Source organism: Lissotriton vulgaris, chromosome 9 (genome assembly GCF_964263255.1).
Source record: "Lissotriton vulgaris chromosome 9, aLisVul1.2, whole genome shotgun sequence".
Classification (NCBI taxonomy): domain Eukaryota; kingdom Metazoa; phylum Chordata; class Amphibia; order Caudata; family Salamandridae; genus Lissotriton; species Lissotriton vulgaris.
In genome coordinates this window covers 785,103,492-785,117,502 of record NC_141697.1, presented here as the reverse complement: position 1 = coordinate 785,117,502, position 14,011 = coordinate 785,103,492, and the positions used below count along the sequence as shown (strand labels likewise).

Below are 14,011 nucleotides of genomic sequence, written 5' to 3'. Positions count from 1 at the left end.
ATTTCCTGTCTGCTGTATTACAAGAACCACTGGATATAATGCACTTGTAATACGGTTGTGACAGAGTAACCCGCTTTCCGAACTGTAAATCAGGCCCTTAGTCTGCCTTGTATCCGGGCTGGGTGACTGAATGGTAGCCTACATTGTAAAAAGGCAAAATCATAGAGAATTGCCTGCAATCTTTTTATGGTTTGGATAATTTTATTTCAATTTTAGGTGACCAATTTAAACACAACACCCACCTACAACCAATGGCTGGTGGGTAATAGCAAGAATTATACGTGTATTGTGAAAGATAGAAAAAGAAGAGAGAGAAAGTAAGAGAAAAAAAACAAAGGTATAGAAAAGAAGACAGTCGAGCGATGAGAAATGTGTAAGCCTCTGACTGAGTAGGGCTCTAGCCAATGGGAAGCACCACCTCTTCCTGGGCGGGTTGCTCGCCAGCTGGGAGGAGTAGTGGGGAACTGGAGTACCCATAAATACCTTGGCCATGTGAGCTCTACAAACTCAGAGGATAAATAGGCCACAGTGGAGCCTCAAGTCTCATAAAAAGTGGGCAGTGTGCGGTTAATCCCAGCTGTGTTCCTTTCCATACCCACAACCTCCCAGACTATGAAGCCAGTCTAATTTTGTTGGGATGTCTTCCTTGCCCCACCTTGATAGTTGCACTTGTTTAGCCACCCCTAGTGCCAAAATAAATTATCCAGTATTGGGGTATCTTTCATAGATTCACATGCCTGAATCATTCCCCGTCGTCGAGGCGGGAGTCCCACGGTAAATAAAAAGCAGTGCCAAAAGCACTTTGCAGTAGTAGGCCCTAGAAAAAAGGCCTGAGGCCTATATTATAGTAGCCTATCTACCTCATTATGCTAAAAGACCCAAAGTCTTTGCTCCAACCAATCAGCTCACAGCACCCTCTAGAACCTTCCCTGCAGAGCCAGCTCTCCTCAGATTTTCACCGCACGTCGTGTGGAAGGGAGTCTCCCTGAGTCTTGACTCAGTTTTTCTTCAAGAGCTTCAAGATGTCTGACAAGAAGGCCTTGTTCAGACCCTGCAGAACATGCGAGAAGAAGAGGGTCCATGTGGATGACTTACACAAGGACTGTATTTATTGCCTGTATCCCAAGCATGAGGCAAAAACCTGTAAGATCTGCACTACCTTCCCTGCCAAGACCTTAAGGGATAGGGAGGCCAGAGTCCTTTTGTGGCTTAAATCCTCTTCCAAGGATGATGATGACAGAGCCTCTACCTCTAGCAAGAGGGCAAGGTCTCACGAGGATAAGATAAGTGAGGGGAGAAAGCATATTAAGACCTCCCACTCTACTTCAGGCTCTTCTCAGAGATCCAAACATTCTGTCTCTGGAGCCTCAGCCACCAACGATCCGGCAAAGAAAACTGTGAGTAAGACTTCTACTGTCTCCTCTCCAGTGACCACTGTCTCTACTTCGACCTCTTCTTCTATGAATATGATATCCACTACATCTATTACTACTCCGATTGTGTCTACTAAAATTAGTATTGTGACAAAGAAAACTCTTGTGGACGACTCGTCGACGAAGACGCCGTCATCATCAAAAAATTTGTCGTCTAAGAAGAGCCCGTCGACGAAGTCGTCGACGCCGCCGTCGACGACTGCCTCGTCGACGAAGAATGCATCGACGTCTATCCCGTCGACGACGAGCCCGTCCCTGGTTACCCCGTCGACGACAGTCCCGTCGACGGTGGCTCCGTCGACGACGAGTCCGTCGACGACTGTCCCGTTGACGTCGAGCCCGTCGACGACAGTCCCGTCGACGGCAAGTCTATCGTCGACGATGCCCTCGTCGTCGATCTCGTCGACGATAAATCCGTCGACGACGGCATCTTTTCAGCAAATAGATGCACCTTGGTCTCCTGGGTCATCAAGGTCGATGGGATCAGCTTTACTAAGACCTGCCACTGGGAATCAGGCCTTTTGTACGCCAATAGCGACAAAGAATTTTCAACTAGTGTCTTATAAGAGACAACAGGGTGCATATATATCTCCACTTATGCCTTCTCATCTTCTAGAAACTTTTGCCGATGATGAAGAAGATGACTTTGAAGATGATGACGATGAGGGTGCTTTTGGTGTGGCACGTCACCCATCCGAACTTGTCATCAAGTGCCAAGATGATGATGAAGAGGATTCATACGCGGAGCACTACTACCAAGAGGATATCATAGTGCCTCATTCATTGGAACATCAGAGAAGGCCTAGAGTCCCGGAAGTCACTCAGTTGCCGCCTAATCTGATACAGGATTTACAGGCTATGCTGGCGGACTACAAGCAGCGTTTTCCTCCGCAAGTACCTCAATCTGATACGGTAGCTCCTCCTCGGCAGCCACTGGTCTCTCCAGTTGTGGAAACTCCGCAACCGGTCTTGCCTCCACAAACTCCGGATACATCATCAGAAGAGGAGGTAGAGGATGGAGAGTTGCCTAACATACCTTCATCGGACCCATGGGATGAGTATGTTATACCCATGCCGTCCCCTCCAACTCCACAACCTTCAGATTCACCGCCTGAAGATGTAGGTGGTTTTCACAACTTGATGCAGAGGGCATCAACCAGGTTTAAGCTCCCGGTTACAGTGGAGCAAACGGAGTGTTTTCTCCATGACTTTAAAGAGGAAACAAGGAAGATATCTAGAGCCATTCCCATGATTGATTTTATTTGGAAGGAAGGCATAAAGATAATGAAAAACCCTGCATCCGTGCCTGCTGTGTTACCCAGAATAGAAAAGAAATATCGTGCTCCGCTCTCTAGTCCGGCGTGCCTTATTGGTCATCCACGCCCGGATTCGGTAATCTCTCAGGCGGCGCAGCAAAGGTCAAAGAACCCAGCTACCCCTATTTCTACTCCACCAGATAAAGAGGGGCGACGATTAGACCTTATTGGGAAGAAGTTTTCCACTATGGCTGCAGCATCCATCAGGATAGCAAATTCAATGGCGATTATTGGACGCTACGATCGCCAGATGTGGTCGGAGATGGCTAGATTCATAGAGCTATTGCCAGAGGACTCAAGACAAGAAGCCAGGAAAGTTTTAATGGAAGGAGAGCGGGCAGCGGAAGAATCCATCGACTGCGCTCTAGATATGGCGAATACGAATTTCAGGCAGTTGGCTGGGGCAGCTGTCCTGAGACGTCAGGGGTGGTTAAAAGCCACTACGTTTCGTCCGGAGGTTCAGTTGAAAATACTGGACATGGCTTATGACGGAGAGTCCCTCTTTGGAAAACATGTCAATGAGGCTCTCCAGACGATTAAAACTGACACAGATACTGCAAAGTCGCTAGGATCCTTGCAATATAAAAGAGGTTCATTCAGAGGAGCTAGGGGACGAGGTTATTCTTCCAGAGGAAGTTATTACCAGCAAGGCAGACAGTATCAACCACAATACCGTCAAAACTACCAGTCCTCTTACAGACAATCTGGATCGGCTGGTTTCTCTCGTCAAGGAGGAAGAAGGCGCGCAAGCAACCAAGGACGAGACAGTCACAAGAAACAGTGAGAGCAATTGGGCGCCACCTCCAATCCCTTACCTTCCCGTGGGCGCGAAAATATCTGCTTTCCAACAACAATGGCAGAATATAACATCGGATCGGTGGGTGCTAGACTTGATCCATCATGGTCACACCCTAGAGTTCATCACCAAACCTCCACCAACTCCGCCCAGGGGTCCCCCTCCCCCTCGTCTTCACTTATTGTTCAAGGAGGTGCAAGCTATGCTACTCAAGAACGCAGTAGAGAAGGTTCCATTCCATCAGAGAGGGACAGGTTTCTATTCCCGTTTTTTCCTCATAAAAAAGAAAACAGGGGAATGGCGACCGATCCTAGACCTGCGCAATCTGAACAAATATCTCAAGAAGCAGGGATTTCGAATGGTCACCCTCTCGGACATTCTCAGTTGCCTCAACGAGGGAGATTACATGGCTTCCTTGGACATGGAAGACGCATACTTCCACATCCCAATCCACCCAAACCATCGGAGGTACCTCCGTTTCACTGTGGCCGGCGCCCATTATCAATTCAAAGTTCTCCCATTTGGCCTCAAGTCGGCCCCAAGAATTTTCACGAAGTGCCTGGCCCCGGTGGCAGCAGCTCTCCGGGCAGCAAAAGTGCAGGTCTTCCCGTATTTGGACGACTGGCTAGTCAAAGGTCCATCAGAAGACAAAGTGAGAGCCGACATTACGGCATGCCGCAATCTCTTCGCATCGCTAGGCCTCACAATCAACAAAACCAAATCTCAGATGCATCCAAAACAAAGCCTGTTGTTCCTAGGAGCTTGCTTGGACACGGTGGAATGCAAGGCATCCTTATCTCGAGAGAGACAACTCCGTCTGCAAGCGTTGGCCAGAAAACTGGCAGGAAGAAAGTCACTTTCAGTTCGCCTATTTGCATCACTTCTGGGGATGTGTTCTTCAGCCATCAACCTCATTGCATTGGTGCGTCTAAAGATGCGACCACTGCAAGAGGAGCTAAACTGTCAATGGCATCAAGCGACAGGTTCATTCGAGGACACCATCACAATCACCAACAGGATGGTGCATGCACTCCAATGGTGGTCTCAGATCAGCAATCTGGAACAGGGGCTTTCATTCTTGCAGAATCCTCCGGATTTTATTCTGACAACGGATGCGTCCATGGAGGGTTGGGGTGGTCACCTCCAGGAACTGCAAGTGCAGGGAAGATGGTCTCAGCAAGACAAGAGATGCCACATCAACAGCCTAGAGTTGAAAGCCATTTGTCTGTCTCTTCAAGCGTTCCTCCCCAGGATAGTGGGATCCTCGGTTCTAGTCAGAACGGACAACACCACAAGCATGTTTTATATCAACAAGCAGGGGGAACGAGATCAGCAACGCTATCCAAACAAGCCCAAGAGTTATGGAAATGGTTAACAGTTCACAACATAACCCTCAAAGTGGAGCATGTCAGAGGCCTCTACAACACTTTGGCAGACAAACTGAGCAGAACATTGTCAGATTGCCACGAGTGGGAACTGGACAACGGCCAGTTGAACTATGTGTTTCAGAGATGGGGCAAACCCAGGTTGGACCTATTTGCGACCCAACAGAACAAGAAATGCCGGTACTACGCCAGCAGATATCCTCAACAGGGGTCAAGGGGGAATGCCCTTTCGATGCGATGGTCAGGGACTTATGCATACGCTTTTCCTCCGATCCCTCTGATTCCACGAGTGGTGCGCAAAATGAAAGTGGAGAGTTGTCGCCTTCTCCTCATTGCTCCCAAGTGGCCTCGCCAGTATTGGTTTCAGGAACTCATGCTACTTTCTCAGGAGCCACCGATCAAGCTGCGGGTAATTCCGAAGCTACTGTCACGCAACGAGGGTCAAGTACTTCACCCAGATCCTCAGTCACTGAAATTGCACGCATGGCTCCTAACTTCTTAGAATTCGAGCATCTTCAAATTCCTCAGGAATGCCGGGACATTTTAGAGAAGGCAAGAGCCCAGAGTACATTAAAGACTTATCGTCTCAAGTGGAAGCGTTTTTGCGCATGGTGCATCTCTAGTGCTTTGCACCCTATAGAGGCACCGGCAGAAAAGATATTGCCCTATTTGTTACATTTAGCGCAATCTGGCCTTTCTTTTTCATCAATAAAGGTCCACTTAGCGGCCTTATCCAGGTACAGAAAGAGGACCAACTCTCAGTCACTCTGCTCTTCATCGCTAATCAAGCAATTTATGAGGGGTCTGTTCCGGGCTTATCCCCCAGTCAAGCCCTCACCACCGGAATGGGAGCTCAACACGGTTCTATCACAACTGATGAAGCATCCGTTCGAGCCTATCCATAGAGCCGACCTAAAGTTCTTAACATGGAAGATTGCTTTATTATTGGCGCTAACTTCCGCAAGAAGAGTGGGAGAAATTCAAGCTTTCACTATAAAGGAGCCCTTTTTACATTTCTCCCAGGACTATGTCACTTTACGAACGAATCCAACGTTCATACCGAAAGTGCCTTCCCAGTTTCATTTAAATGAACCTGTCAAGCTGAAAGTTTTCTTTCCAAACCCGTCAACCCCGGCTGAAAAGACATTGCATTCTTTAGACATCAAACGATGCTTAAAATTCTATCTTCAGAGAACCAAGACTTTGAGAAAATCAGATCAACTGTTTGTAGCTTATGGTCAAAATACTTTGGGGAAAGCGGTCACTAAAGCCACAATTTCAAGATGGATCGCATCCGCGATTCAATTCTGCCACGTCAAGGCTAATCGACCATTGACAAGGTCTGTTCGATCTCACTCCACAAGAGCTGTAGCAGCGTCTGCGGCTTTGTTTGCAGGAGTGACGCTTGAGAACATTTGCCGTGCTGCGACATGGAAGAATGTCCACACGTTTACAAGACACTACTGCCTACAATCAGCAAATCAGGATGATGCGGCAGTGGGCCAAGCTGTTTTACGTCACCTGTTTCCATAAGGAGTATGTTCAGGTACTGATGTTCACTTATTTCATATAAAGTACATGCAATTTAATAGATTGTGTTTATATATGCAGACACATGTTAACATGTTGTGTATTTTTGTATGATGCCTAAGATTTCTTTCCAGAAAGAAAATGCATAATTTCAATGTTGAACTTGAACATGATTTATTAATAGTTCAATCTCTAAGCGTTTGTTGGTTGTTGACGATACATTCATGGGGGTGCACTGCAATAAGTCTCCCACCATCCGCAACCGACTTTGCCTGGCTTACTGCTTGCTATTCTGATTCAGGCATGTGAATCTATGAAAGATACCCCAATACTGGATAAGAAAACAAGTTACTTACCTGTAACTTCAGTTATCCAGTATTGGTATCTTTCATAGATTCACATGCAACCCACCCTCCTCCCCGGAGAGTCAGTTCTCTAAGTTTGGGATACTTGTTCCCACTTGTGCTACGAAAATCTGAGGAGAGCTGGCTCTGCAGGGAAGGTTCTAGAGGGTGCTGTGAGCTGATTGGTTGGAGCAAAGACTTTGGGTCTTTTAGCATAATGAGGTAGATAGGCTACTATAATATAGGCCTCAGGCCTTTTTTCTAGGGCCTACTACTGCAAAGTGCTTTTGGCACTGCTTTTTATTTACCGTGGGACTCCCGCCTCGACGACGGGGAATGATTCAGGCATGTGAATCTATGAAAGATACCAATACTGGATAACTGAAGTTACAGGTAAGTAACTTGTTTTCTTCTCTCTCTGCCCCTATAGGACTTAAGGGGATATGTAAGAGGGTTGGGTAGTCCCAATAGGATGTAACTAAGAAATCTAGGGAGTTCCGTATGGTATTTGGTATCAATATCAAATAGGCTAGAGTCCCAAAAGGCTTGTATCTTAGGACATTGCCATAGAATGTGCGTCAGTGTGCCTGTCTACCCACACCGGTGCCAACAGAGATCGTCGCTGCGTGGTTTCCACCGGGCGATGCGTACCGGGGTATAGTACCAATAATGCGCAATTTCAATAACATTTCTTTATCCGTGATACTCCAGGAGGAGGCCCTGGGCCTATGGATAATGTACGCATACACCTTCAGGGAAAATTCATGCTCCAATTCTGATTCCCACCTGCGCTGCGCTGGGGATTTAGAGGGGTTCTTAGCTTTGTTCAGAAAGTTGTAGATATCTGATAAGAGACGTTTATTTGAGGTATGGGTGATGAACCAGAGCTCAAACTTTGTAAGAGGGCGACCTGCATGTGGACGTACCTTTGACTAGGTGACCCAGTGACGCAGCACCAAGTGCTGCCAATACACTTCTTTGCGGGATCCCAAAGCCCGACACTAATTCAGGGGAAGTCCATAACTCCCTGTGTATTAAAAAAGTCCCCATGGCATTTGCAATTGGCTTCCTGCCATTTCAAGTACGCATTCCCTGTATTAGCAGGGCATAAATTCGGGTTACCTATAAAAGGGGTCAAAGAGGACATGACAGTCGAGAGCTCACATCTCCCTTGTACTCTGTCCCATACCTTCATGGGCCTCAAGACCGGAGAGATGTACTTGCCCTGTGGACGGTGTTGTTTGGGAAGTCAGGGAACCTTCCAGATGTGTATACCGGCTACCCAGCGGTCGATAAAACACCAATGTTTTTCTGATTCTAGTTTATACCACTCTATCATATAGCATAATTGCGCTGTCTTTAATAACGCCCCAGATGCGGGACCCCGAGTCCCCCCTCCTCTTGCCTCAGATACATCAGGTGACGAGCTATGCGTGCCCTCTTCCCAACCCATATGAAACCCTCAACGAGCTGCTTTGGCTGGGCCAATATATTGGGCGGCGGGCATAGTGGGAGCGTCTGCATTATATAAAGAATACAGGGTAAAATCGTCATCTTGATTGCAGAGATCTTGCCAAACCATGAGAGGACGTGTTTCTTCCAGCTGAACAGCTCCTTGCGTACTTTGGTCAGGATCTCCAAGTAGTTCACCAAAGCAATCAACTGTTGGGAAAACCCGGATCCCCAGATACGTAATTCCACTAGGGGCCCATGAGAATGGGAAATGTGCCGCTACTTGTTGCTGGCCTATTTTGGGCAATGTTAGGCTGAGGGCCTGCGTCTTTCGCAGGTTGATTTTAAAACATGAGGCCACGCTAAATGCCTCTATCTCTTCTAACAGGGGAGAGAGAGAGAATAGCGGTTGAGTCAAAAATAACACCACGTCATCTGCATAGAGCCAAATCTGATGCTCTCTAGCTCCCATCCGAATCCCGGTGATGGTAGAGAGTTGTCTAACTCTTTCGGCAAATGGCTCCATATAGAGCGCAAATAGGAGAGGTGAGAGTGGGCACCCCTGTCTCGTGCCCCGCCCAAACTGAAAAAGACGAGAGGTGACCCTATTCACTCTGATGCGTGTCTGTGGGCTATGGTATATACAGTTCACCCACTGCATAAATTGTTCCCCAATACCAAATCTGCTTAGTACCTGTCGGAGATAGGGCCGATGAACCCGGTCAAACGCCTGTGCAATCTTTTTAGAAGGTGAACATAATCAACGTGCATGTTTATATTAGAATTGGTTACACAATCTTTAAAATAATTTAAGAAGAGCAAAAGGTATACTTTCATGGCTGCTGTTCAGTGCATGTTCCTTGCTCGGGGTGATGACCATAGCAGCATGTGACAGGTTGGCATTCATTCTGGATTACTGTATTCGTGTCTGTTGGGCACTGGTGTTTGATTGTTACTGAAATTATGTTATGGTGACAGATTTACATGCCGACCAGGATTAATTTTAGCACATGGAGCTTCTCAGCAATCACACACTACATAAATACATTGTGGCATCTGCTACCATTGCATGAAGAAAGAGAAGTAGCAGAGTTCTAGTTCCACCTGATTCCAGAGCTTGGGAGAAGGAAATAAATGAGGTGTGGTGCTACCGGGAGTCAAAGCAGTAGAAAGGGACTACAGTTAGAGGCATTAATATGCAGCCATGGAGGACCATATTATGAAGTTGGTTAATTGTATCTTTTAATTTTTTGCAGGTATTTGTCCTGAGAGAAGGAAAGAGTACCCCTCTTCTCACCGCCCACATTAGCATGCCAGTGAGTGAAGGACTCATCGCAGCATGATTAAGTAAAGTCCAAGTGGAATCCGGCGTAGAACACCAGAGAAAGCCAGTTGGATCACACAGAGCTGTTATACTGGCAGCAACCAGACGTTTCCAGTCTCTTTCAGGCTTAAGAGCAAACCTTACTATCCATATAGCACTGTGGCTCAGTTGAGGCTAGTCTGGCCTGTTTTGAAGCACTTAATTTAATACAGCGAGCTGGAAGGGACAGATATGCCATTTAGCCTGTATAAGGAGATCAAAGGTATAGAAATGTTTAAACTCACTCTTTCGTTTACTCTGTCATGTACTGGCTCCAAATGAACAGAAATACTTTGATTAAAGTGCATTACCAAAATAGGAAGAACTGTAGCAGGTCAAGATAGAGCAGGATTTTTAAAGTTGTGGATTACTAAAACTGAAGGGAGAGACAAGAATACTGCTTACTGTAGGTTTACGTGTTGTAGGTACAGTGGCAGATGTGTTCATTTTGCATGCAGGAGCGCTTGTGCGGGGAGCAAGGAGGGTCGGTTGCTGGAACAGCAGATGTTGTTGAATATTAGGACTTGAGAAGATTACCGGATTTACACATATGTGTGCACTTTCTTAATTCCAGATTAGCAAGTGAAACTGTAAGTTTCTTGCATTGGCAAGGCAATGTCAAGACCATTCAGGCAGTAAAAAGAATAGTAACAGTGAAAGTGGTAGTGGACAGGACAGGATTTTTGTCAACTTGTGACTGAACTAGGTATTGTGCAGCTCAGAATTTAGAACATCATCAAAAATATGTTGGTGCTGTTCGATAATTTATATTGAATTATTGAGGGGGACTAGCAAAGCCGTTGACAAGTAACAGTTGTAAAATCATAGTTTCTGCGACAAAGCAAGGGTCTTGGAGGGATCTCCACTGCCAGTGGGAGAAATTGCTTACAGTTATTGGGTTCTCCTGGACTCCTGACTGGCATCCCCAAGAGATTCCAATAGTTGCAAGAACTTTAGAGCAGATGTTAGGCACCCAAACAGAAAATGCGCTGCCGAAATTGCCTGCTGGAGAACTTCCCTAGGAAGAGGACCAGATACTAGCATCATAGCACATACATGTGCCAAAGCAGCCAAAGAGTGACATGAATATGGGAGAAATAATGGTCATGCAGGATTAGGAAAACTGTTAAAAAAAACATATGGTCCAAAAATGTTAGCACAACATAGTGTATCTCTTTACACTCTAGCAATGGAGTTGTCCCCAGGAAGTATGTGGATCCTTGAACCATCAACCAAAAAGTACCAATTAACCGTGTCTGTTCTACCCTATGGAGCCATACAGAAAGACCAAACTATACCAATACAGTCAGTAATGCATGGGCAGGGTCACTGGGCCAATGGTATATTGAGTCGTCTGTAATCTTGACCCTCAAGCAATATACAGCATACACGCCCAAAGGTAAGCTCTAGATTCTGAGACAGCTAGCAGACTAGGCATCAAACTTCTGTGCACAAACTGTCCCTTCAGATCTAGTGATGTTAGAAATAGTGACCAGAATTCCTGTAAGAGGTACCAAGAACTGTTACCTGGAGAGCAGAAAAACAGCCAACCTCAGGCAGAACACAGTAGTCTCTGGATAGTGTATGGACGTACCTTAACTTTGTTGTCCAGCTTCCCCTCATAGGCCGGGAACATCTTTCCTGGACTACTACACCAGATGCCACTCTGGAAGAATAGGATATCCGATAAAATCCGGCATAACACGGATCACACCACTAAGTGAGGAGGCCACCAAAGGAGAGCAGATGTTCTCTGGAGGGAAGTCATGGGCAGCTGGTGCAGACCATTACTGAAAATGACTTGAAGAGCAATGCACTTGTGCGACCTACCGACTAGGCAACCGTCCTGAAACCCTGCCATCTGTAAACCATAATGAAGAGAACTGCACTGGCAGAGCTTTGGGCCGCATGTACAAAACGTTTTAGGGATTGGAAATGGAAATTCAGGCCATGTGCAACTGCTAAATAGCCTTTTGACCTGTAGTAACTTCATTTTGCGAGTCTGTAACCTATTACCAACTTGCAAAATAGGGTTTGGGAGTCGGTATTAGGAATGGGCATCCCTTCCTTATAGCGAGTCGCAAGGGGATATATGAGTGTTTTTCGACAGGAATGTGGTCGCAAAACATTTGCAGTTTACTGCCTACTTCAAGTAGGTGGTGCGCCAGTCGCAAACAGGAAGGGGTCCCCATAGGACCTCTTACTCTTTGTGAATGGTTGAGAAAATGTTTTTTACAGCAGTCCCATGAACCTTTGCCTACTCTTAAAAATTACACTGAAACGTTTAATTTCTCTTTTTTGATCCTTTAAGAAAAACCGGGTGCATTTAAAAAAAAAGTTGCTTTATTTAAATGCAAACACAGACATAGTGGTCTGCTGTTTCCTACAGGCCACCATGTCTGTATTTTAGAGATTCCTAATGAGTCTGAAATTGCAACCTACCTCATGAATATTGATGAGGTAGGTCAATTGCGACCTCATTAGGAATCGGTAAATGTGTATGTGACACATGAGTACATCTAATTTTGCAACTTCCTAATTGCGAGACGCAAAAAGTCACAATTAGGAACACACAACATGAAGCAGTCGTACATGTGCCTCTATATGTGTTATCCCAGTACTGAAACAGGTGGGTGTTGAGAGAGGTGCTAAATGTCAGAAATAGTGCATAAATAAAATATATGGGAGTTACCAGTACAGGAACAGTGGGGTGGAGCAGAATTAAGATACTGAGGCAAGGTTTTGTCCAAAGTACCAAAGTTGAAATGGAAGGGATTATTGTAAGTAAACCCAGATTTCTACTGGTGAATCAAGTGTGCTACATGGCAAGGCATGATTTGTGACAGGAAGCTACCGGTGTCACAGAATAGCTTGCTTTATTTCATCTCTGCTTTCACAAGAACCTGCAACTTTCTTAACCACACCGATTAAGTCAAAAACAAAAATTCCATGGAAGGAACAATCCCCATGTTCTAGTTAGAAGAAACTTAGTAAATGTTTAAAATTAAATTCATCAAGTGTATCAATTGTATCCGTTTTCTGTGTCTGTATCAATCATTTTAGCATCCAGTGAAACCAGTCCATATTTATATCTATGACAATCAGAGTCCAGGCTTCTGAATCCGAAGAAATGGTACTCTGGGCTTTCTGGGTGAAACCTACAGAAATAAACAGGGTTGTTCCCCGTCTCATTTCAATACTCGTAGAATACTTTTCTCTGGGGCGCATGGACATCAGAGTGTTTCTCTATGACCACTAACATTGATAAAGCTTTTAAGGCCATAAACGTCATGCTTGGACTACTGCTTCATGCTACTGCCTGTGCCCCTATGCAAAACACATTGTCTAGAGGAAGATCAAAGCACTGCAAGAACTCTATAAGAGCTAACAGGGTTCGTCTATTGACAATGCTCATTAAACAGTTATCGGTTTGTGAAAGCCGATTTCTACACTCAAGACTCTTGGACTCAATCATAGAGCCTTTCATCAACAAGGGTGTGCTGTTTGGAGATTTAGCCACCAACATGCAGTAGACATACTAAGTTTAGGGAGGATCAGTTCTGAAACTCTGGCAGGTGACTAAGCTGTAAGAGCTGCAGGGTATTTTTTAAGGACAACAAAGGAACCCAAAGGAGTCAGTAAGGGACCTTGGGAGTCAATACTATTAAGGCAACAGTGGTCCCTTACAAGCATTAATATTTAATCAGTAAATATAGACGAAGTCGTTACTATATTGCAAATGACATACCCAGCCGGGCAGAGGTCTTGGTATTTACTTTTCAGTCAATGTAAAACTTAATTCACACACAATATACAAGACAGGGCACAAGCCTGCGCCCAGTTTATCACACAGAAAAAAGGGAAACAATTAAAAGGAAAGAAACAAAAGGGCTTATAGGCAAAAGCTTAGCGTTCTGTAAACTTGTTAATCGCACAGTTTAGATTATGAAACAGAACAATATTGACACCTTCACACTTTTAGAGGGCATATAAGTAATTCCATGTGTAAGGTGCACATAGTTGTTGACGGCGTTTCGATCCGTTTACAACATTGTACGGATCTCATCAGGACATGTAATGTATGCCTAATAGTAAAACAGCCTCATTTGCCATTGTGCAAGCCAGCGAGATCGAGGCTTGGTGGTATGCCGGTTCAAGGAGTATTCGAATAATTAACTGTTGAGACAAGGTGGTGTCAATCCGAAAGGAGTGCTTCGGTGAGACGGAGCATGGAGTGGGCGTGGGTGGCGATTGAGCAGCACCGGGATTACTCCCTATCGGTCACTGAACCTGGTAACCCGAACGCCCTTATTCCTTCTTCCGACTGTAGTTCATTTGACCTTCCCTAGCTGGCATTTAGCTCATGGCTCTCCAGTGCCCACTCATGCTCCG

At 45.6% G+C, this 14,011-nt stretch overlaps 1 protein-coding gene across 1 annotated transcript in view; it reads left to right on the top strand.

Annotated features, from left to right (window-relative positions):
- Positions 1-12,816, top strand: part of BBS1 (Bardet-Biedl syndrome 1) — a 591,426-nt gene extending 578,610 nt beyond the window's left edge. The window contains exon 17 of the mRNA XM_086938512.1: positions 9,513-12,816. Within this exon, the coding sequence (XP_086794638.1) occupies positions 9,513-9,599 (87 nt within the window). The 3' untranslated portion in view covers positions 9,600-12,816. The remainder of the gene's footprint in view (positions 1-9,512) is intronic.
- Positions 12,817-14,011: the final 1,195 nt, after the last annotated feature.